Here is a 25,718-nt window from a genome sequence, read left to right as displayed (position 1 = left end):
TCTAATATTGAACCAGCCCTGCATTTCTGGTATAAATCCTACTTGGTCATAGTGTATTATCCTGGGAATGATTTTCTGTAATCTTTTTGCTAATATTTTAAGATTTTAGTATCAATATTCATTAGGGAGACTGGTCTATAATTTTCTTTCTCTGTTTTCATCCATCATTCATTCCCTATTTTTTCAAATAGTTTATATAGCATTGGAGTTAATTGTTCTTTAAATGTTTGGTAGAATTCACATGTAAAACCATCTGGTCCTGAAGATTTTTTCTTAGGGAGTTGGCTAACAGCTTGTTCTATTTCTTTTCCTAAAATGGCACTGTTTAGGATATTTACTTCTTCCTCTGTTAATCTGGGCAAACTATATTTTTGAAGGTATTCTTCCATTTCATTTAAGTTGTCGAATTTATTGGCATAAAGTTGGGCAAAGTAACTCCTAATTATTGCTCTAATTTCCTCTTCATTAGTGGTGAGTTCTCCCTTTTCATTTTAAAGACTAACAATTTGATTTTCCTCTTTCCTTTTTTTAATCAGATTTACTAAGGGTTTGTCTATTTTTTTTTTCTTCATAAAACCAACTCTTAGTTTTGTTAATTAATTCAACAGTTTTTTTACTTTCAATTTTATTGATCTCTCCTTTTATTTTTACAATTTCAAGTTTAGTGTTCGACTGGGGGTTTTTAATTTGTTTCTTTTCTAGCATTTTTAGTTGCAAGCCCAATTCAATGACCTTCTCTTTCTCTATTTTATGCAAGTACGCCTCTAGAGATATGAAATTTCCCCTTATTACCGCTTTGGCTGCATCCCACACATTTTGGTATGACGTCTCATTATTGTCATTTTCTTGGGTGAAGTTATTAATTATGTCTATGATTTGCTGTTTCACCCAGTCATTCTTTAGTATGAGATTATTTAGTTTCTAATTATTTTTTGGTCTATTTTGCCCTGGCTTTTTATTGAATGTAATTTTCATTGCATTGTAGTCTGAAAAGGATGTATTTACTATTTCTGCCTTTCTGCATTTGAGTTTGAGGTTTTTATGTCCTAATATATGGTCAATTTTTGTATAGGTTCCATGAACTGCTGAGAAGAAAATGTACTGCTTTCTGTCTCCATTTCGTTTTCTCCAAAGATCTATCATATCTAACTTTTTTAGTATTCTATTTACCTCTTTGACTTCTTTCTTATTTATTTTGTGGTTTGATTTACCTAATTCTGAGAGTGCAAGGATGAGATCTTCCACTATTATAGTTCTGCTGTCTATTTCTGTTTGCAGCTCTCTTAATTTTTCTTTTAAGAATTTAGATGCTACACTACTTGATGCATATATAATTAATATTGATATTGTTTCATTATCTATGCTACCTTTTAGGAAGATACAGTGCCCTTCCTTACTCTTTTAATTAGGTCAATTTTTGCTTTTGCTTGATCTGAGATCAGGATAGCTACCCCCTGCTTTTTTGGCTTCACCTGAAGCATAATAGATTCTGCTCCAACCTTTTACCTTTAACCTGCTTGTATCTCTAAACAACATATTGTAGGATTCTGGCTTTTAATCCATTCTGCTAACCACTTCCTCTTTATGGAGGAGTTTACCCCATTCACATTTATGGTTAAAATTACCAATTCTGTATTACTTGCCATCTGGTTAACTCCTGTTTATGCTTTTCTCCCTTTCTCCCCCCTTACCCCCCTCCCCAGTATTAAACTTGTGTGCACCACTTGCTTCTCACAGCCTTCCCTTTTTAGTATCCCTCCCCCCACCTTAAAAGTTCCTCTCCCAATCTTACTCCTTCTCCTCACTATTTCTGTATTCCCTTCTGCTTAGCTTATTCCATCCCTTTTCACTTTTCCCTTCCCACTTTTCAATGAGGTGGGAGAAGTTTCACTATAAATCGAATATGTCTAAAATTTTTTTCTTTAAGCCAATTCTGATGGCAGTAAGATACACACTATATTCGTCCCCTTCTGTTCTTTCTCTCAGATATAATAGGTTTCCTTTGCCTCTTTGTAAGATGTAGCACCCCCATTTTACCCTTTTTCTGGTACAATTTCCTTTCCACCTCTAGTTTCTAGAACAAGGTATACATGTATTCTTTATATATCTTTATAGCAGAAATATAGTTCCCAAGATTTCTTTTTACCTTTTTAGATTTCGCTTGAGTTCTATATTTATAGATCAAACTAAAATCAAATATAGGTGAAATTCGCTTATTTCGTTAATGTCCATCTTCTTCCCTGGAAAAAGATGCTCATTTTGGCTGGGTAAGTTATTTTTGGTTGCATACCAAGTTCCTTAGCCTTTCAGAATATCATATTCCAGGCCCTTCAATCCTTTAATGTGGACTGTGCTAGATCCTGGGTAATCCTTATTGTGGCTCCTCTATATTTGAATTGATTTTTTTTCTAGCCACTTTTCAGCCTTCATCTGATAGTTCTGGCATTTGGCCACTATATTTCTTGGTGTTTTGATTTTAGGATCCCTTTCAGTAAGTGATCAATGAATTCTTTCAACATCTATTTTACCCTCTGTTTCTATGACTTCTGGGCAGTTCCCTTTGATCAGTTCCTAGAAAATAGTGTCCAGGGTCTTTTTTTCATCATATTTTTCAGGGAGTCCAATAATTCTTAGATTGTCTCTTCTGGATCTATTTTCCAGATCTGTTGTTTTCCCAAGAAGGTATTTGACATTTTTTTCCATTGTTTCCTTTTTTTTTTTTGTTTTGCTTGACTGATTCTTGGTGTCTCCTTGAGTCATTCAATTCCATTTGTTCGATTTTGATTTTCAATGAAGTATTTTCTTCACTCACTTTTTTTCCTACCCTTTTCTAATTGTCTAATTGAGTTTTTAAGTGAGTTATTTTGTTCTATGGAATTTTTTTCCATTTCACCAATTTTATTTTTTAGAGAGCTATTTTCTTTTTCCAGTTCACTAATCCTATTTTTCAAGGATTTGATTTCTTTATCCACTCTGTCTTTAAATGAGTGGGATGACTTAGCCAGACTCTCTTGCCAAGCCTCCCTTTCCTTTTCCCATTTTTCTTCTAGCTCTCTTTTGAGAGCCTTTTTAATTTCTTCTATGAGAGTCATCTGTGTTGAGGACTAAATGATATCCTCCTTTGGGGATTCATCTGGAGACAATCTGTTTTTAGTCTCCTCAGGGTTAAAGTCTGCTCTCTCTGTCTATATAGAAGCTATCAATGGTTAAGGTCCATTTAAATTTTTTGCTCATTTTGTCAGAGAAGAATCAAAGAAGACAAACTAGCAAAATAAAACAAAACAAAACAAATGGAATCTGCTTTTTTTTTTTTTTTTTTTTTTGGGGGGGGGCTGGGTGATGTTACCAAGCTTCCTCTACAGACTGCGGAGGGGCAACAACGAGGCATCAGCAGGACAGCAATAGCTGTGCTGCACCTGTGCTCTGAGACTCCGAGAGGTGCTGAGACACTGGGAGGGGAGGGGTGGTGGTGGTGGCCAGATCCTGAGAGACCCTAACTGTTCAGGGTTGTATTCTTCACCCCCTGTGTTTCTAGCTTCTCTGCTTGTCTACTGGCTTGCTGCCAGGGCAAAGTTTAGTAAAACTCTCCCCACAGAGCTGGTTGAGATCACACCTCACCCCCCTCTGGTCTGCTCAGCTATGAGCTGCCTGCCGTGCTCTCACTGATGTTGCCTGCCCTCAGCCTGTGCCTGGTCTAAAACTGTCCCTGCCCTCGAGCAAAAAACAGACCTTTCCTGATGAATTTCAAGGATGTCTTCTCTTGGTAATTATTTGTGGGGTTTTTTCAGTCAAGCATTAATTCTGAGGCTTGTCATGAATTAAATTCTGAGAGAAAATGCAGAGTTTAAGCAGATATGTGCCTCCTCTCTGCCATCTTGGCCAGACGTCCACATTTAATTTCTTATGGTGACCCATGACATATCAAAAGCGTGATAGAAAAAATCATGATGTGAAAGGCTACATGCTGTGTGAAAAGCATTGTGCAAGATACTGGATATAAAACAATCCATTCCTTCTATCTAGTACCCATAGTAGGAAATGTAACATTTAAACAGATAAATGTAATATACTCTGAGATGAGAGAGAACATTAACAAATAGAGGGATAAGGAAAATCTTATAAGAAGTGCATATGAACTCAACTTTGAGAAAAGCTAGGGATGAATATGGATATATCAAAGGAGGTTGAATTAGTAGAATAATTTAAGATGACTTATAGCCACAAATATGTAAGCAACTGTAAGACTTCAAAGCATTGAGCAATAAATAGACTAAAGAAGATTAAAGAGTCTAATGATAAAAAGCATGTTTCTTGTTGTAGTTATCATGAAAAAGAGATGTAAAAAGATATAAATTTACAATAAAGATTACGTGTTGATTTGTACTGGTTAACTATATTTACTGATTACAATAAGTATAGTTAGGACTTCTACTACAAGAATTAAAAAAAAGAAAACAAGAAGAAGAAAAAGGGAAGAAAGCAAACAGTATCAATGAAACATTTAAAAAATACCCAGAAGAGAGTAGAAGTTCAGAAAAAGACCTAAATAAGAACTGTTTTTTAACGATTATATTAAAGTTAATAGTTGTATATATAATTCTTTTTTTTCTGTTTTTCATGGTCACAAAAACACATGGTATTTAAATACACAGAATAAATTTAAGAAGGAAAAAACCACGAGCGATTAAATTAGCACCAAATTAGAAACTTGATTAAGTTTATAAATATTTTTGCTACATAAACTGATGTGGTGTTCTTCTTTTTTAAAATATAATGGTTCTCTAGGAGCAGGTTTCTTGGGGAGGTTTTCTGGAGGCAGCCTTAGTTTTGGTTCAAAGTAATAATCACTTCCAAATGCAGCCAGCTGATAAAATCCAAACGTTTATTTTCTCCTTTCTTGATTCCAAGAGTTCTTGCAGCTTGTCCTTTGCTTCTGTCTCTGCTTTCTTTAGCTTTCAGCCAGCACAAAGGTAGAAGATGGAATGAATCTGACTCAACCCTCCGAGAGTGGGCTTGTGGGCTTCTGTATCTTCCAGAGTACTCTCTGGCCTTGAGAGCTTCTTGCTTATATGCTGTTCACTGAGTACACACCAATCATTATATCACTGGGAAACCTTTATTTGTTGTGTGATTAAATCAATGCTAAACTAGATTTAAACATTGTCTCAATTCCACTTAGTACCTTGTTTCAAGTTCTGGCCCATAACATCTCCTTCTAGGATCAAATCAATCATACTGAACCATGCTAAATTAGATAATTATTGTCTCTATCAATTCTAATGAGTTAACACTGTGTAAAGATTCCAACAAACTGAGATGTAAAGAATTTCCAATCTATTGAGATCTATTGGAAAAGAATCAGCAGCTACCACACTTTTGATACAAAGACTATATTTACACAGCAAATATATTTACTTCTAATCCGTACATTGTGGAAGGGATGACTGTACTTAATACATTTCTGTAAATACTAAATATATTTATATAGTAAATGCTACAATTAAAGTATATTTACATTGTGCAGCTAGGTGGCACAATGAATAAAATAGAATGCCAAGTTTGGAGTCAGAAGACTCATCTTTCTGAGTTCAAATCTGGTCTCAGTCACTTACTAGCTGTTATGATCCTGGGCAAGTCACTTAATCCTGTTTACCTCATTTTCCTCGATTACAAAATGAGCCAGAGAAGAAAATGGCAAATCATATCAGTATCTTTGGCAGGAAAACCACAAACAGGATCACAATGAGTTGGACACAACTGAAAGCCTATCAAAGGGCTGGCTAACATCTTAATTCTCCATCAAAAAAGTTTTCAAAACAACATACTAAGGGAATTTTCTTTTGGGAATATATTTCTGATTCCATGCCAAGTTCAGGATTAGTTTGGCAAGAATATAGAGTATATGAGAAATAAGCCTGAAAGGTATTTACATTGAAGATGAATTGGAGAGAGAAAAGACAAGAAGCTGGAAGGATTTATTAAGAGTCCATTCTAGGTCCTAGGATTACAAAAAAAAAAAAAAAAAAAAAAAAAAAAGAATGAAATAATTTCAACTCTTAGGGAGCAATGCAGAAGGCATTTATATGTAAAAAACATATACAACATAAATATAAAATGAATAAACACAAATATGTAAAGTATGGTAACAGGGAAGGCCATAGCAATTGAGGGGATCAGGAAGACGTTCAAGAAGACAATGGTGCTTGAACTGTGTCTTAAAGAAAAGAATTCTTTGAGATGAGGATAATGAGGAAGGTGAGGTAAGAAGTGCAAAGATACAATGAAAGGAAATAGAGAGTCAAGGAGTGAGAAATAGCAGTTTGACTGGATCGCAGTGTAATCAGTTAGCAAGTGTTTATTAAACTATACACTGAATATACAAAGCACTGTGCTAAAATCTGGGGATACTAAGAAAAAGAAGAATAGTGTCTTCAAGGGGTTTATAGGCTAGAAAGAAAGGTTGGGGTCAGCTGGTTAGCTTTAAAAACTAAAGAGAGAATTTTAGTATTATCCTAGTGCAATAAGAAACCACTAGCATTAGAAGAGACAGATTTGTGTATGAGGAAAATTATTTTGGTGCTAGATAGGAATGGATGGAATAGAATTTGAACCCAAGTCCTCTACTCCAGAGCAAGTGTTCTTTCTAATCAATTGAGAGAAAACCTTAATAAACTAGAGTGAATCTATGCTCCTTCAGACCCTTGTAACCTTATAAAACACTTCTATTATATTCTGTTAGTTATCTGCTTTTCAATTCTACTATACTGTACTGAATGTGACTTGACTGCATTTTTCATGTTTTATCTAATCAATAATACAACGTTCTACATGTTAATTAATTGATTATGTATTTATATCACTTAATCTCTCAGTATTCTGTCTGTTCAACTCTGGAACTAAAAGCTGAAGAAGTTTCTTCATCTAGGTCATCCTCTACCAATGAAATCACAAGTTCAATCTCTAACCCATACTCTATAGAAATGGTATATTATTTAAATGGGATTCTATTCTTGTATTTCTGTAATCTGTAATTTTTATTTCACAAGCATACTCGTTCACTTTGGCATTCTAGACTTACTTTATTTTATTTATAATTCATAATATTACAAAATTTGCTTCCAGTGATATTTTCCAAAGTAGGAGGGAAAAGCTGATAATATATTTAATTCCCTAGATATGAACAAAAGAACATAAAAAGAGAATGCTTTAAAGCTAATTCTTGTATCCTGAAGATTTTTTCAGTTTTGAAGTTGAAATTGTGCAAATACTGGTGTGCTTCAAAATAACAAAATTCAAATTAAGCATTTTAAAGTGGAATTTTAAAAATTACACCTCTTATCTCTAACAAAAAACAATCAACATAAAAGAAAATCATGTCGATTAATCAGGAGCTAATTTCAACTTTAACATTTAACTTTATACAAGCCTAGCACAGAATAGTTTTCTAAAGTGATTTTCTTATATTTAGTCCTTAAATATTTGTTCTTTTAAATAAAACATTAAGAAAAGAAAAAGGCAAAATAATAAATTTAGATCATTGTTGTTACATTCATGTTCTTAACTCCCCATTTGGTGTTTTCTTGGCAAAGATATTGGGGTAATTTGCCATTTACTTCCCTAGCTCATTTTACAGAGGAGGAACTAAGGCAAATAGAGTTGTGACTTGCTCTGGTTCACATGACAATAGTAAGTGTCTAGGGCTGGATTTGAACTTAGGTCCTCCTGACTCCACAACTGATGCTCTACCCACTGTACCACCTAGCTGCCTTCATAAGTTTAGATAAGATTAATATACAACTTTATGTAAAACAATAAAGTAACTCCCATTCTCAAAAGATTTTTTTGTTTTTAAGATAACTTGCAACACAAAATTTGTTTAATAAATTATCTCTCTAAAAAAGTCATACCTTGCTTTTCATAGCTGAAGAATATGGGCCCAAAAACAATCCAGGTAAGATTTCCTTAAAAAAAGAAAAAAATTACAGTTACTAATTTAAATCTACAAACACTGATCAAAAATAAGTGTAGGGCCAGAAAAAAACCTCAGAGATAATCTAGCCCAAATGCTTTTATTATTTAGATAAAGAAATAAAGGCCAAGAGAGAGAAAATGACTTCTCCATAGTAGCAAAGACAAAATTAAAATTCAATCCCTGGACTTCCAATTCCAATTAAATGTTTTTTCTACTAAATCACACTGTTTTATATAACATTCACTGATTTGAGAGGGAATTTTCATAAATATATAAAACATGTTCCAAAGCTTCTTGTTATTTAAGTAGCCAACAGTGGAAGCAAGTAACATAAAATGTGGTATATGCTAAAATTAAAAATATTTACAAATTATATTTAGGACTTACTCTAACAGCTAGTTCTAAAAAAAAAAAAATAGATATAGTCACTTTTTGAGAATAGTGCTTTCATGATATCTCCATATCTTTATTCTCCATTCCTTACTAGATTTTATGATCAAATAGAAGAGAAAAAAAACCCAACAACTCCTTTTTGACCTACTTCAAAAGCATTTGTGATAGCAAGAATACAGTTACCACTGTACATTTAGTAAAAACACCATAAACGTTAATATTTGATATAAAAATTGTATCTTCCGGGTTTAAATAGGCAGGCCCCCCAAATGCTCATGTTAAATACAGATTCCATTTTAAATAATCTCAATACATCAAATTATAGTCAGAAACTTGATAGAGCAAATAAATATTTACTCTATAAAAGCTGAGACAGTTTCATCTTGCTTATGTATTAAATTATACTGGCTAAGTGATTACACTTACAGCAGTCCAGCCTTAAATATCATAAATATTTATACTAAAAAGGGAGAAGTTGAAAATGACTTTCTATAATGCATGCTTGCTTCCCAACATGTACAAAGGCTAGTCAGTAACAATTTTTTTCATATCAAAAGTTTACCACTCAGTATATCGAGGGATATTTTCATACTGGAAATTATGTACAATAGAACTGATTTAAAGACAACTGTGCTAGAATATATGATCTAATGTTTTAAATGGTTATAGATATATTATTCTCATTTTACAAAACCAACTTATTCAAGGTTCATACAAATTAAGACAAGAAACTCTGTAATTGAATCTTAAGTCTATTTTCTAGTATTAGTCAAGATGATGTTAACAAGCTTGTTTTCTAATCAAGATGTTGGCAATGCTGTAGTACTTTGATTTACATTCTAAATAGAAGAACATTTCTTCTCACTTTTGCTGGTTAATCTGATTTAAAGCATTTATTTTAAGCAAAGGTATAATTAAAGCATTAACATGACATAACTATTAAGCTTTAAACTAAGTGGACTAAAGTTTAATATCATACCTGCATCTCTCGCCTCATGGGATAGGTCCAATCCTTAAAAACACACAGAAACCAATAGTTAAATAAAAACTTTCACCTAATTTTAAAAGCAAAACAAAAAAATTATAAAGTACTACATGATTTTTTAAAAAAAAATCTTGTTACATATATCATTAGGTATCAATTTTCTATTTTTATCACTATTTTCAAGTGCCAAGAAACAATAAAATATACAATTAGGTAGTGAACTTCTGGAAACATGATTCTGATTTTATTAATAACACACACCAACATGTTATCATTAACTGTATTAAAAAAACAATACTCAAAAATAATTCAACATTTATCTTAAAGTTACAATAGTGAAAGAACCAGAATCTAAGCCTATGTCCTTTCACACTTGATCCCCTCCTTTCCCCAATGTTCTTTAGTAAAAAAATGGAGTAAAATAAGAGAAAGATGACCAAGACTGTAAGATTATTAGATATAATACCAAGATTTGGTAGAAGGAACTGGGACTTTTTGGAAGAAAAAATTTATGGTAGACATAATAGCTACCTTCATTTATCTGAGAAGCTGCTAAATGAAAGATGGAATTAGAATTGTTCTTCATAGCTTCACATTCTCCTACCAAAAATAATTTTTAGTGTAAAATTGTGAATATGCTTTTATTAAATATTATACATATATTTATACATATATATTTTTCCTTTATCTGTTAGTCACTTTGTTGTGTTTACAAATTCAACAGCTTATTAAACACTAAGGCAATCTTTTTTCTTCTTCTATGTTTTGTTTTTAACATTTTAAAATTTTTATTTTGTCCCCATTATATGTATAAACAATTAAGTCATTAAAATTTTTTTTTCTGTGTACCAAATTTTCTCCCACTCCCGAGAATGCAAGCAATTTGACATTTATGCATGTGGTATTGTCACACAAAACATATTTCCAAGTTAGCCCCCCCAAAAAAAAAACAAAAAACAAACTAAGAAAAAGTATCTTATGCAAAACAATATGCACTGAGACTCCATCAGTTCTCTTTCTGAAGATGGATAGCATTTTTCATCATAAGTCCTTAAAACTGTCTTCGATCATTGTTCTGCTGAGAATACCTAACTCATTCATGGTTGACTATTATAAAATATTCCTGAAATTGTATTCAATATTCTTCTGATTATGTTCATTTCTCTTTGTATCAATTCATATAAGTTTTTCCAGGTTTTTCTGAGCATCCTGATCATCATTTCTTATAGCACAATAGTATCCCATCAAAATCACATACAGTTTGTTCTGCCATTCCCCAATTGATGAATACCTCCCTCAATGTCCAATTCTTTGCTATTACTAAAAGAGCTGCTATAAATATTTTTGAACATATAGATTCTTTTTTTATCCCTTTGGGATACAGACATGCTAGTCAGTATTGTCTCATGAAAAGATATGCATGGTTTTCTAAAGCCCATTGGGCATAGTTCCGAGCTGCTTTAATTGAATTAGCATACTATTTTACCAATAGTGCATTCTATTTTCCCATATCCCCCCCAACATTTGTCCTTTTCCTTTTCTGTCATATTAGTTAATCTAATAGGTTTGGAATGGTAGCTCAAGTTGTTTTAATTTGCATTTCTCTAATCAATAATGATTTAGAGCATTTTTTTTTCATGATTATAGAGAGCTTTGTTACTTCATCTGAAAGCTACCTGTTCATATCCTTTGATCATTTATCAACTGAGAAAATGGCTCATTTCTAAATTTGACTCAGTTATTTCTATTTCAGAAATGAGGTCTTTATCTGAAAACTTTGATATAAAATTTTTTTGGGTTATGATTACTATATATTCACCCCTCCCCCCATTTATCTTATTTTCATCCTGTTCATCCTCAAAAAGGAGTTTGCTTCTGACTATACTCTCCATCAATCCATCTTCCCTTCTGTTAGTACCAACCCCCCTCTCTTATCTCCTTCTGAAGTGGGTTGGGGTCCCTTTAAGAAACTGTATTTGTGATTCCTTTCTGATTCCCAACCCCTCCTGGCTGACACATTATCAATCCAGGATGCCAGGGCCTTTGATTCACAAATCCTGGTCAAAAGCATCCCTTTGAATTCCAATAGGAGATCCGGGCTTGTCCCAGCCCCCATAGGATCTGAGCCAACTTGGGTCTGTCCCAGCCCCCATTCTGATGATCTGCTCAGATTTCCCAACCCCCCACCAAGACAAGCAGTATAATGAGCTTCCATCAACTAAGGTCTTTGCAGATGGACTTTGGCAATGCCCTTTACTACCAGATCTTTCCTGCCCACTGAGAACTGCAAAACTCCATTTTCCATAGATCTTCCCACTGGAATAATATTCTTTTCCAGTGCCATTCTTTCTTTATCCTCATCTATTTCCCTAACCAGACTTTATGCTTTCAATCCCTAAAATAAACCTCTTTTATCAATCTAGGTTTTCGGGTCTGTAAATTCCTTTACAGGGAACTTCTGCACCACTAGAAGGGAGTCCCCAAAACTCCCTACCCTTGCATCAAACCTACCCTGAACCCTGAATCTGTCACCAGACCTCATTTAACTCCCTGACCACCAGAAATCCTAATTTCACTTGGGTTCCCCAAATATAAATCTCATCACTTCCCCTATTTTCTATATCCAACTGAGTGTGTTTGCTGTTTCCTCTATGAGCCAATTCAGATGAGAGTAAGGGATCAGATGATCTTCCCCATTATTCCCTCACCAATCTCTCCTCCACTGTAAAAGATCGTCTACATTTCATTTCAGATAATTTACCCCATTCTACTTTTCCCTTTTCCTAGTGCATTTATCTTTCTGATCCCTTAAATTCTGTATTCAGATAATCACCATATCATATTTAACTGACACCTATGTTCTCTGTATATACTTGTAATTGCCCTCATAATGAGTCACCAAGTATCATTTTGCCATGTAAACAGTACAATCTTTCTGAAACCCTTATGATTACTCTTTCCTGTTTAGTTTTTTATCCTCTTGAGTTTTGTATCTGAAAACCACATTTTTAAATTCAGTTCTGGTCTTTTCATCAGGAATGTTTGAAAGTTCTCAATTTCCTTGAATTTACATTTTTCCTCTGAAGGACTATGCTCAGTTTTTCTGGATTGGTTCTTAATTGTAACCTTAGCTCTTTTTACCCCTCGAAATATCATATTCCAAGTCCTCTGATCCCTTAATGTAGAAACTGTTAAGTCTTGTCTTATCCTGACTATGGATCCACAACATTTGAATTTTCTTTTTGGCTATTTGTAATATTTTCTCCTTGACCTGGAGGCTCTGGAATTTGGCTATATTCCTGGGAATTTTCACTTTGAGATCTCTTTCTAGAGGTAATGATAGATTCAATATCCATTTTACATTCTTGCTCTAAGATATTGGGGTAGTTTTCCTTGATAATTTCTTGAAAGATGATATCTAGGCTCTTTCTTTGGATCACGAGTTTCAGGTAGCCCAATTATTCTTAAATGATCTTTCCTGTATCTATTCACAGTTTTTTTTTTTCTTCCCAATGAGATATTTCACATTTTCTTCTATTTTTCGTTCTTTTGATTTTACTTTATTGTTTCTTTATGAATCAAAGTCAGTTTTTGCTTGACCAATTCTAATTTTTAAAGAAATTATTTTCTTTGGTGAGCTTTTGTTTTTCTTATTCCATTTGGCCAATTTTACTTTTCTTCAATAAATTTTTGTACCTCTTTTCGATTTGGCCAATTCTACTTCTTAAAGAGATTTTCTCTTAGCCAAATGAAAAAGATAAGTTAAAGTTCACCTGATTCTACTTTTGAAGACATTCTTCTCTTCACTGGATTTTTGTGCCTCTTTTTATCATTTGACCTAATCTGATTAAAGTGTTTTTGTGTAAAAGAGGGGTGTGTGTGTGTGTGTGTGTGTGTGTGTGTGTGTGTCCTTTATCAAATTGTTTTTTGTGATTTTTTTGTATCACTCTCATTTCTTTTCCCAATTTTTCCTCTACTCCTCTTACTTGATTTTTGAAATCTTTTTAAAGCTCTTCCAATGGCCTTAGATCAATCCATAATTTTTCTTTGAGCTTTTGAATTGTAGCAGTTTTGATTTTTGTCTTCATCTGAGTTTGTGTATAACCAACCATAGTAATTGTTCATGGTTTGGATCTTTTTCTGCTGTTGCTCTTTTTTCTAGTCTATTTCTTGACTTTTTTATTTTGCTAACATGGGGTTTTGCTTCCAGAGTGTAGGGGGCATTGTCCCAAGGTTCAGATTTTTTTGTGCAGCTAGTTTCACAGCTAATTTTGGGAACTTGGAAATTTTTGGTTCTTGAAAGGAGTATGAACTAGGGAAAGTTGTGTTTACTATTCTTCTGGCCTGTGTTCCAGTGAGCAACTACAAGCAGTCTTTTCTGCTCTGAAACTATAACCAGGGTCCCAGTTCCTCTGAGGCTACAAGTTCTGATGTGCTGTTTTTCATTGCATTGGGTTGAGATCCAGGACTGGGACCCAGATCCAAGCAAGAGCAATGCAACACAGTCCTTTCTCTGGTGTCACCTCTGTAATCACCTTCTGATCAGCTGTCTGTGGGCTGAGAGGCCCCAAAACCACCTCTGCTGCCACTGATTCAGTACCCCTGAGGCCTATTATTGATTTGCTGGAGCATCCTGCACTAGCCTATAATCCTCTACAACAGATCTTTCCAGCCAACATTTATTTTTATTTATTTTTGCTGAAGCAATTGGGTTTAATGACTTGCCCAGGGAAACATAACTAGGAAGTGTTAAGTGTCTGAGGCCAGATTTAAACTCAGTTCCTCCTGACTTCAGGGCTGGTGCTCTATCCACTGTACCACCTAACTGCCCCTCCAGCCAACTTTTAAAGTCGTCTTGGGCTAGAAAACTGTTTCATGCTATTCTTTTATGTGTCCTGCTGCTCCAATGTTTTGAGGCATTATTTAAAATTTTTTGGATGAGTTTTGGGAAGAACTCAGATAAATAATTTCCTGACTTTTCCCATGTTCTTGGCTCTGCCTCCTTCCATTTAAAATTAAAAGATGTCCAGATTTGCTTTAAAATCTCCAGTGAAAAGAAACATACTATTTTGTGAAATGATTATTTCACTTTTAGATTTTTCTAATTAGGTAATTTCTACTTGAATCAAGGTAAACGTGCTTCTTTACAATATTACCCCATTGCTCCTAGTTCTGTATGTATTTTAGTTCCAATTTAGTTCCAAAATTAAGTTTTCTAATTGATAACTCTTCAAATAGGGGAACATAATTACTATATCTTCTCCTCTCTCTCTCCTCTTAAGTCTTCTCTTTTCCAGTTTAAAACCCTAAATCTTTGTACGGTAGCTATCTCATGCAAGTGTAGAATCAGAACTTTGTTGTATTTCAAAAGAATATGACAACTATAAAAGACCATACACAAGCTAGGCCTTGTTACTCTGAAGGCGCACACACACACACACAATTAATTTTCCTCACCATGGGAAAAGGTGCTTGATTTACCATTTTTGTTCCCAGAATACTTTAATCACAAGTAGGTCACTGTCTCCCCACCAATTATATTTTCATCACTCTCCTAACTTTGTACTTCTCTTCCTATTATTATATATTTCCTTTCCCTTTCCTGAAATTTGTCTTTCAACACTTTATAATATCCAGTTTGGTTTGTTTTCTTGATCTAGTTTTAAAATTATAAATTTGTTCAGCATTACTAGGCTTGTGCATGGGTAATAGTGCCCATAGCTCAGTATTATATTTTTTTTGGCTGCTATATTATCATCACACTGTTGATATGTTTCACAGTCACATCATTAAAATCATCATTATCTTTTTCAAAGTGATATTTGGCCATATCTTTTCATTCTGTACTTTAAAAAAAGTTTTATTGAAGAATTTTGTCTTTTCATAAGGCATTTTCAAACTGAAACCTCTCCTCTCCTCTGACAGAGAAAAACAATCAAGCAACAAAATTCACTACAGAAATTGTACTTAATAATGAGAATGTTTTAGGGAAAAGATGCTTCCTTAAAAATCATTTGAGCTATGGTGTTGAGCTACTTGACTTATCTGGCACTTGAAGTCAGTCTAAATGTTAATAGCAGTTTTCAAAAAATTCAAATAAGATCTGCTCTCTACCACACAATGATAAAATAATGGATTTTAAAAAGGGAGAAGAGGGAACCAAACATAAACTGTAAAAAGTTTCTTTGCATATATCAATATTACAAAGTCTGGTGCTGTCAAGAATTTTACTTTCAACGATCCAACAGGCCAATCTAGCAAAACAGAATAACAAAGAAGCAACTTGGATATCCTCATTTTCTGTTTTTGGGACATGTACTCATGTAGTCATTTATAATGATCAAATCTTATTATCTATTGGGGAGTTTCCCTTAGAGCTACATACTCATTATAATTCTTTGTACATTCTAGATATCATACTGATATCTGTTCATCACCAACTGGTGGTGCTTGAAACAAATATTTTCCCCCATTTTCTCTCTTCTAATTTTCTCTTCATTGTTTTTATTAATGTTTTTAATTTTATGTAGTTTTGTTTTTTATCCTTTATAATCTCTATTTCCTCTTTGCTTAAGAATTCTCACTCTAGTCATAATTCCACTTTTCTGCTTTTTAATCAGTTCTCACAAGTTTTGAGATCTCTATTCCATAATTTTAAATCTCATTTATATTTTAACTCATTATTCCCCTTACGATCATAGATAATTTCTTTTTCTAGATTAATTTTATTATCTTCTCTAGTAAAAAAAAAGTATAACTTTACTAAATGATTACTAAAACACTAAAATTTTAATTATTTCAGGTCATATAGTCACTTTCATTAAACTAGCATTGCACAATCCTAAGGGGTGAATCTCTCTCCAATTACATAATTGAACTTTTATTTTTTGCCAGTCTTAAAATTATACTTAGTAAGACATACATCGTACCTGTTGTATAGCTATTTAGAAATATTCTTATTATTATTCCTTTAAGTTTTCTTTGTTAATATGATACTGAAATTCTTGTTTTTATGGTTTTATAGTTCAGAGGTTTTCTAAGCACACAACTAGGTCATTCATAAATACAGACAGTATTTTATATAATTATATTGTCCAGAATTTATCTACGTTCAGTTGTAGGCTTAACAAGGTAGAAAGTATCTGGAGAATGGGTAACTAGACCTTTGAGTTCATGTAATAAGAGATTTGGTTGAAGTAACTTGGCATATTTAGCTTGAAGAAGAGAAGACTTAAGGGACATGATAGCTCTCTTCAAATATTTCAAGGAGTATGGGTCTTCCTATTCTAATAGGTTGTCTAAAAGTAGAATAAGTTGCTTAGAGAGGTGGTTGGTTCCGTCTTCTTGGAAGTTTCTAATCAGAAGTTAAATGACCATTTGTCTGTATGTTATGGTGAAGATTTCTTTCCTGTATGGAATCTACTAGTTGTCTATTGAGGTCTCTTCCAACTCATACTCTATAATTGTGTTAAATAACCCTTAGAAACTGCATAAATCCATCAGAAAGATAAACAGAAATGAAAATAAGTTAAAAATTGTTCAGTGTGCAGAATTTACTGATCCAGTCCTTCTCCCTCATTAATTCTTCCATGTCAGTTCTTGCATTTGCACCTCATTTGTATACTCTAATAACTTTTCTTACCTTTTCCTACATAACTGTGTAGGAGGAGGGCTGGGTAGTTCTGGAAACCTACTTATATTGGGAATAGGTTAAAGGGGGAATAATACATTGTATACATCTAGAAGGATATAAGCATCTAAATTTAGTAAGAAATTAGAGGGGAAGGAATAGAATTGGGATATAGAAGAAAGCTTGTAGACTAATGGGATATGGTGTGTAGATTAACAGGAATGGGATAAAGAGGGAAGGGGAGAGAATAAGAGAAGCATTCTAGGGTATAAGGGCTATTGAGTGGAGGTAGGAGGGATAGGCTAAGTAATACCAAAGCAAGATAGCAGGTGAAAGTAAAGCAGAGGAGTCAGCAGGGATAGGAAATAAAAGATTATATAGAAACATAACAATGATCAGGAGTCGAATCCATTAGGAAAAAAAGCAGGGGTATTATAATTGATCTCAGAAGCTAAAATTGTGTCAAAAGAAAAGTAGGGAAACCTTACTATAGGTCATATTAATATTATTATAGACTATTTAAAATAACTAGATAGTATAAGATTGGAATATCACTGGCATAGAAAATGATGACTTGATGAATTTAGAAAAACATGGAAATATATTGTATCTAGGATATACTGTGACATAACATGTATAGGACTGCTTGCCATCTGCGGGAGTGGGTAGGAGGTAGGGATAAAGTCAGAACAGAAGTGAGGGCAAGGGATAATGTTGTAAAGAAATTTTTTTCAAAAAAAAAAAAAAAGAAAGAAAAACATGGAAAGACGTGGACATATGAAGGATGATATTGTCCACTTTCAAAGAAACAGAGGACAAATAAACATAATACAGCCTTACATAGATACGAATGTATAAATAGTATACAGATATGTGTATGTGTATAATCAGCACTAACAGCCTTTGAAGTGGGTTGGGGAGAGTGGAAGAATAATAAAAAATGTACAGTAAAAAATAAAAGAAAATCTACAGGGAAACAAAGAAAAGATGGGTTACTGAGCACAATGTGTAGTGTTTACTATATAGATTTTCTTGAAATGGAAGAATTGCATATGTTCTGTTGTGCCCATAACAATAGTTTTTTTTTTTCTATTTGGTATCTTAAATTTCAAATAAATAAAATTTTAAAATAAAATGAATACTTGTTATTGAGAACATATATAAAGAACACTGAAAATAAGAAACATTAGAATTCAATAGAAAAGGGTTTTAAAGCAAGAATGTCCCATTTTCCTATTATTGTTTTACTAGAAATTAGTTGTGATAGTAAGACAAGAACAAAATTAAAGATATAAATATGAGCAAAGAGATGACAAAACTATCAGTATTTGTGAATGACTTTGTTGACCTCTTTGTAGTGGGCTACAAAATGAACCATAAAAACAAAACATGGAAAATCAATAAATTAAAGACTGATGTTAGAAGGAATGGCAGTATGTGTATTTGCCTTAATGTGAGGGCAGGCATTTGGCAGAAGAGAAAGATTAACTAGGCATTGAAATCATGGCAGGACAGTAGATATGCATTGAGTGATCCTCAAAAGAGGAAAGATGACTCAGTGATGATGGTAGGAGGGAAATCTGGAAATGGCAATGGGGAATAAGAAGTATTCCCCAACTCTCATACCTCAATTTCTAAGTTGAAGGCATGAAAGTACAGCCAGTGTTGGAAAGGATAGCCAACAGAGGCTGTGTTATCAGGAAGGAACCAAACTTTAGTGAAATGGAAGGAGAAGAAAAGTTAAAGATTTAGGATAGAGTACGTTTGTTGCCTGTGAAGCAGGCATTCTAAAGAAAATAGTGGAAGGCATAGGCAGCTTTAGAGTGATGTTGGGGTTTTTAATTGAAGGGAATAGGAATAAGAGATCAGGCAGTAGTGGGCAGGAATGGGTAACAGCTTCAGAGTCAGAATTGCTGGGTTGGGAAGAGTTTGTTAGTTATTGAGCGATAAGTTTGAATACATTTTCCTTGTCCTTAGGTCTCTGAATAGAATCTTTCATAAAAAACTATCTTGGACAGTTGAGTAGATACTTGCCTAAAGCTAAAGGAATGATTATTAATTTCCTTCCCCAAAGGTTGGAGACTTGATGGAATGACCTTCCTTCTCTAGTCTACAAAGAATTTAAAAGAAAAAGGATAGGCAAAAAAGGGGTAGGCATTCTCTGGGATGTCCTTTATATTTGGGGTAAGAAAAAGATCAAAGAAGAATAAGATCTTTGTTTGAGATGTATGGAATAACTGATTAAACTGAGAGAAGAATGCAGGCCTGCTCAATTTTTATTTTGTTTATTTTTTCTCTAAAGTGAGAATTAACTTTATACTTGAAATCACAAAACAAAAGTGAGTAACAAAAATTTGATATTCATGATTAAGAGATAATAAAGCCGTCCTTGCTGAATTAAAGACTCTTGACCTAGACAAAATCCTACAGTGTTTTAGTGTTTAAAAGAGAAGAGAACAGATCTGCAAAGTGTTAGGTAGTAAGCATCATTTTGATTCCTAGGAAGATTCTAGAAAAGACACAATTGGTGAACATTTAAAAAGGAATAGTAATTACAAAAAACTAGCATAGCTTCATTAAGAACTATTTCTATTTCCTTTTTTGACCAAATAAACTAGTAGATAAAAGGGAATGCTATGAATTTACTTTGCCTAGATTTTCAAACCTTTTAATAAAGTATTTTGCATGGTTTTTATGGAAAAGATGGACAGAAAAGGATTAAATAAGAATATAATTAGGGAGTTACAGCTGGAATATCTGTTTCACGTCAACACAGCATTGCTCCATTTCCTCATGCCAGGAATTTTCACTCTCTCTTATGTATTGATTGCTCTTCCTCCTCTATGCCTCATGGTTTCCCTAGCTTTTTCAAGCACCAAGTAAAATCACTTTTTACAGGAAGCCTGTCCCAGCCGCTTTTAATAATCTTGCCTTCTTCTGTTATTTACAACTTGTCCTATAGATAGCTTGTTTGTACATAGTTGTTGGTATGTTGTCTCTCCAAAAAGCTGTAAGAACCTTGAGAATAGGCATTATATTTTGCCTTTCTTTTTATTACCAAGTTAGCTGTTTATTGATTGAGCTGAGCATTCAAGATATCTCTGTGGCCTGCTACATATGAAATATTTCACAAATGCTTTAGTATTACTGTCTAAAACAATTCTGCTATCTGTTGTCTACCAAGCTGTAAGATGAATTTCCATTTCTCCTGCCGCAACCTCAATGCCTAGTTAATCTTTCTCCAAATTCTCTCCAAATACCTGCCCTCATGTTAAGGCAATACACATACTGACATTCCTTCCAACATCAATCTTTAATTTATTATTTCCCATGTCCTCCATCTTACTTCAGTCACAGAGATGGTCACTGTTTTGATGTTGCCATCATTCATAAAAGCATTACTTCATAGTTCATAAACTTTTAAATTCCCTTATCTGATCATAATATATTGTCACTCCACCTCTCCCTATTCCTTCCAAAACCAAATTCTATTCTTTATACCACAACCTCAAAAATCCTGTTCCCAGGTCATCCACATTTACAAGTAGTTACAAATCCCTTTTTTATTAAGATGATCTTCACCCTGGCTAATATCAAGTCATCCATATGCTTTCTTGCCATATTTCATGAGAAGATTCAGTTTTTGCAAAAGCAATCTCCTTTCCATATTTAGGTAATGCCATCGCATCCTCTCTTCAGCAGAATGTTTCCCCAATCATCCCCATTTTCTTTTATTTTCAATATCTGTTTACTTCCAGACTCCTACAAACATGTCTATGTCTCTCCCATCCTCAAAAATCCCTCTATCTCTGTCCAGGTACTGTGACCTCATCTCAAACAAAACTGCCTCCCTCTGCCTCCCCAGTTATTAATGACCTTTTTATTACCAAATTTGATGGGCTTTTAACAATTTCAGTTTTTAATCCAGTTGATTTGATCACTTGCTTCCTCCTTGTTAAGCTTTTAAAAAGTTTTTATAATACTATTTTCTTTTTTCTTTTATTTTTTCCAATTATATGTAAAGACAGTTTTCAACATTCATTTTTGTATGATTTCTGAGTTCCAAACTTTTGTCCTTCCCTCCCTTCCCCCTGACAAGACAGTAAGCAATCTGATATAGGTTATACATGTACAATCGTGTTAAACATGTTGTGAAAGAAAAATCAGAACAAAAGGAAAAAAGCATGAGAAATAAAAACCAAAAATAATGTGAAAATAGTATACATTGGTCAGCATTCAGTCTACATAGTTCTTTCCCTGGATGTGGATTACATTTTCCATCTTGAATCTTTTGAAATTGTCTTGGATAATTGTATTGCTGAGGAGAGATTAAGTCCTTCATAGCTGATAATTGTACAGTTGTTGTTCCTATGTACAATGTTCTCCTGGTTCTGTTTACTTCACTCAGTAAGGGTTCATGTTAAGACTTTTCATATTTTTCTTATTCTTATTTCTTATAAAACAATAGTATCCATTTACCATAACTTGTTCAGCCATTCCCCAATTAATGAGCATCCTTTCAATTTCTAATTCTTTGACATCACAAAAAGAGCGCCATAAATATTTTTGTACATGTGGGTTCTTTTCTCTTTTTTGGGATCTCTTTGAGATACTACTAGTGATATAGCTGGATCAAAGGACACACACAGTTTGGTTGCCTTCTGGGATAGTTCCAAATTGCTCTCAGAATGACAGAATCACTTATGACAGTATTATTTTCTCCTGATTTTCCTCCTATCTATATAATCACTCTTTCTCAGTATCCTTTGTTGGATCTTCATCCAATCCCCTTAAGAGGGGATATACACAGGGCTTTGCAGTCCTGGGTCTTCTCTTCTTCCATAATACTGTATTTCACTTGGTGATTTCATTAGCTTTCATATTTTCAACTATCATCTCTACATTAAGTGTTCTAAAATATACTTATCTTTACCTCTCGTCTTGTATTTCCATATGTCCCTTAGACATACCAAATTGGTTGTCCCATAAATATCTTAAATTCAACATGTCCTCCCTTATAATGTTCCCTCTTCTCCTACCCTCTTCCTAATTTCAATATTATAGTAGAAATTACCATCAACCTCTCAATCATCTAGGCTTCCAATCATGTTCACTCTCACTCTTACAATCGATTGCTGAGGCATATTAATTGTATCTTCTTAACATTTTGTGGTTATAAGGCCCCTTCTTTTCTCTGACACCATGGTTCTGGAGGGTATTCTCTCATAACTGAATTATTGCAATAGTTGATTAATCTGGCTGCCAAAGAGATAATCTTCCTAATGTGATTTTCCTAAAGCACAGACTTAAATATGTTATTACTCTACTCAGTAAACTCCAGTGGCTTCCTATCATCTCTAGAACCAATTATAAAATCTTCTATTTGGCATTCAAAGTCCTTTAAAACTTTACTATTCTTCTTACACCTTACACTAACTGTATCCTTCACCCATGTACCCAGCCAAGAGACACCATCTCCCACCTGTGGGCATTTTCACTTGGTATCCCCCATTCACAGAATACTCTCCTCCTTCTCATCTTTGTCCCATGGACTTCCTTCAAGTTCTAGATAAAACCCCATTTTTTACTGGGAGTCTTTCCCAATCTCTCTTAATTCTAGTGCCTTCCTTTTGTGGATAATTTTTTTATTTATTCTGTATCTTGTTTGTACATAGTTATGTACATGCTGCCTCCCCCATTAAATTGTGAACATGGACTATCTTTTGTCTTTCTTATTATCCTCAGTATACATGTTTACTGACAAACTGATTGACATAGTAAGTAAGCCCTTAATAAATGTTTGTTGATTTGATTTGAATTATGTCTAGAAGGGTAGTTGAAATGAGGAGTGCCTTAAGATTCCAGACTAAGTAGTTGGTATTTTATTTTAGAGATAATAGATAGCCATTGATGATTAGGGAAGGAAAGGGTCAGATTTATGTTTTAGAAATATCAGCTTGCCATCTGTATGGAGGATGGACTGGAAGCAGCAAGACCAATTAGTAGTAAGCTTCTGCAATAGTTCTGGCGAGATAGTACAAATGTCTTAACTAAAATCAAGATTTTTGTGAGTGAAGAGGAAAAAAATGCAAGAAGTATGGATCAACAAGACCTAGACATGGATAAATGGGTAAAAGGGGAAAGGTTTAAAAAAAAAAAAAAAAAAAAAAGGAAAAAACAAGTTTAATTTCAGGATATGGAATCTTAAGTTCCAGTATCTCTAAAATGGAAGTGATAATTGTAATAACCATCTCACAAGCTTGTTATAATGATCAAATGGGATGAAGCATGCTGGAAACTTTACATATAATGCAATATTAATGCAGCTAAACTACTAATACCGACCCTCCCCTCCCCACACACACACACCACATCTTTTCCACTTCTTAAATCTTATACATTTTTTTGTTTATGTATTCCCAGTGGTCAGAACATGAACATGAGAGGTAATTTATCAAATTTAATCAAATACTACATTTTGCTTGCCATTCTAACTTGCTGAAATCTTTTTGCATACTGATAACCTAATGTGGTACTTGAAATTACATTTTAATGATACTTTATCATTCCTCAACTTGATAGGCATTTATTTCTCCTTATCTTTCTCCTTTTCATTCCCTCTTCAACCTCAAGAGGCAGCTAGATATTGAAGTGGATGGTGCGACACGTCTGCTGCTGAGAAGACCTGAGTTTAAATTTATCTTGGACATTTACTAGCTGTGTGCCTTTGGGCAAATCACTTTGGCTCTTTGCCTCAATTTTCTCATTTGTTAAATGAGCAAGAGAAGGAAATGGCAAAGCACTACAGCATCTTTGCCAAGAAAACCCCCAAACTGAAAAACAACTCAACACCTGTACCTCACCTTTCTTTGGATAAGAGGATCTAATGTCACTCAAGATGTTAAATGGATCATTCTGATAGTTCAAGCTTTTAGATAAAGTATTTGCCAAAGGTCCTACATTGAAAATTAGGAAGGTAAATAAACCAATATGCAAACCACAAAAACTGCACTGTGTAAATATCCAATAAAGGGCTGTTACATAAATTTCACAACTCTTAAATGATTAAGATATAATAATATAAAAATGATATTTGCTTTCAGTTCTGAAGGAATAACAACCCCCAAGTTTGCATCCTTAATATGTTAACTTTTCTTACTAATCTTGTAAATGAGTCTCATAAACTGACTATATTTTAAATCTTACTTAGCTCTTTTTTTCCTACTTCTGTAAATATAAGAAAACAGACTTTAAAAATCTATTGTTTCCAAAACTTCCTAGAACCCAAGTAAATAGCTAAGAAATGACAGTAAGAAATTCTAATGTGCATCAGTGAATCAAAATGTTTAGTGGTGGCTCTAACGTCAAAAGACTGACTGTCATGACAGCATATAAAACTTAAAATAATTTAATAAAATAAAAAAAAATCTAGTTAGAGAGGAGTCCAAATTAACAATACACATTCTTGAGTTTTTTTTTCCCTTCGGGTTTCCTTAAGTCCAGAAGAGAACAAATACACACACCAGGGTCTAGGGAGTATTAAGAGTGTAAAGGAAGGCCTCCTTTTCAGGCTCACTTTGAAATAATTCTTTCACTAGTTTCCTCAAACACATTTTTGGATTGATTTTAGGACTTGAAAGATTTTGGTAATATTAGATTTCTTCCTAACATCATATATCCACACTTATGAAACCGAGAAACTAAGAGAAGGCAAATATACAAATCAGGTAAAATGCCCTCTAGGTAAAACACAACAATAGTATAAATATAAACACAAACAAAAGTGTTGGCTATCAAAGCATTTAGAAATCTTTTCAATCTTATATTAATCTTACTTCCTATATTAATTCCAAAAAGCCAACATTTTTAGATGGAAATCTTAATCGCCTTCCCCAATCAGAATTCTACTGAACTTTGGAAATTTGCAAGTATACTTGCAACGTCCAGGCTTCCCAGTTCCTGAAATCTTTCATCTTTGGCAGCAACTTGGAACTACTGTTCCAGGAGGAATCGGTTGAAACCGCTTTCTGGCTTTCAATAGGGACCGGGGTAAACCCCCCAAATCCTTAGTCTGGCTATTACACTGCAAGGTATATTTATTTCGGTCACGTATGGCGTGGAGCACCACAGAAAGGAGGCAGCAGGAGGCCAAAAAGCTTGGGATACCCTGATTCCCTCCTTCTGCACCCGCTCTGATCCGTAGAAAGGGATCTTCGGGTTATCGCTTCAGCTCAGAGGCAGGTCTCCCTTAATACCTCACTTTATCAGGGAAGTGTAGGCGACCCTTGGTCAGAGGGCGTTTGGAAGGAGCCAGGCTGAGGCCTTGAGACCGCCCTTAGGCCAGACTGAGGCTGTGTGAAGGCCTATCTCTAGCCAGGCGTTGCCTGATACTCCCCAGGGCCTAACTTACCTCAGCATCTTCTTTGGACTGTGGTAGGGTGGGAAACTCCAACTTCACGTCCTCCATTGCCCCAGCCAACTGGCTGGTGTGGTTTATGGAGCCAGCTGGCTGTCCAGCCCGTAACCTTCAGGCAGGTTATAGGGCTGTTTGTTAGCGGCGGCTGCAGTAGAAAAGGCCGAGGTGGGGGGGATGCAGGCTGGCTACTGACACACTAAGGCCACTAGTTCCCGGCGACTCCTGTGGCGCCGCTGAGCGTTGGATGGCTCGTGCTCAGCCGCCATGCTGTTCCTCACCACCCCCTGCCCCGCCCCTTCAGCCTTCTGCACTGCTAAACAGC

At 34.3% G+C, this 25,718-nt stretch overlaps 1 protein-coding gene across 1 annotated transcript in view; it reads right to left on the bottom strand.

The window, feature by feature from the left end:
- The window catches only part of STYX (serine/threonine/tyrosine interacting protein), a 50,015-nt gene extending 24,297 nt beyond the window's left edge, over nucleotides 1-25,718 (bottom strand). The window contains exons 1-3 of the mRNA XM_051977955.1: nucleotides 25,391-25,718; nucleotides 9,345-9,377; nucleotides 7,908-7,961 (exon numbers count right to left, since the gene is read on the bottom strand). Coding sequence (XP_051833915.1) covers nucleotides 7,908-7,961; nucleotides 9,345-9,377; nucleotides 25,391-25,447 — 144 coding nt within the window. The 5' untranslated portion in view covers nucleotides 25,448-25,718. The remainder of the gene's footprint in view (nucleotides 1-7,907; nucleotides 7,962-9,344; nucleotides 9,378-25,390) is intronic.

This window comes from Antechinus flavipes, chromosome 2 (genome assembly GCF_016432865.1).
Source record: "Antechinus flavipes isolate AdamAnt ecotype Samford, QLD, Australia chromosome 2, AdamAnt_v2, whole genome shotgun sequence".
Classification (NCBI taxonomy): Eukaryota; Metazoa; Chordata; class Mammalia; order Dasyuromorphia; family Dasyuridae; genus Antechinus; species Antechinus flavipes.
Note: the sequence above shows the minus strand (reverse complement) of the source record. Positions and strands in the feature narration are given on the sequence as shown.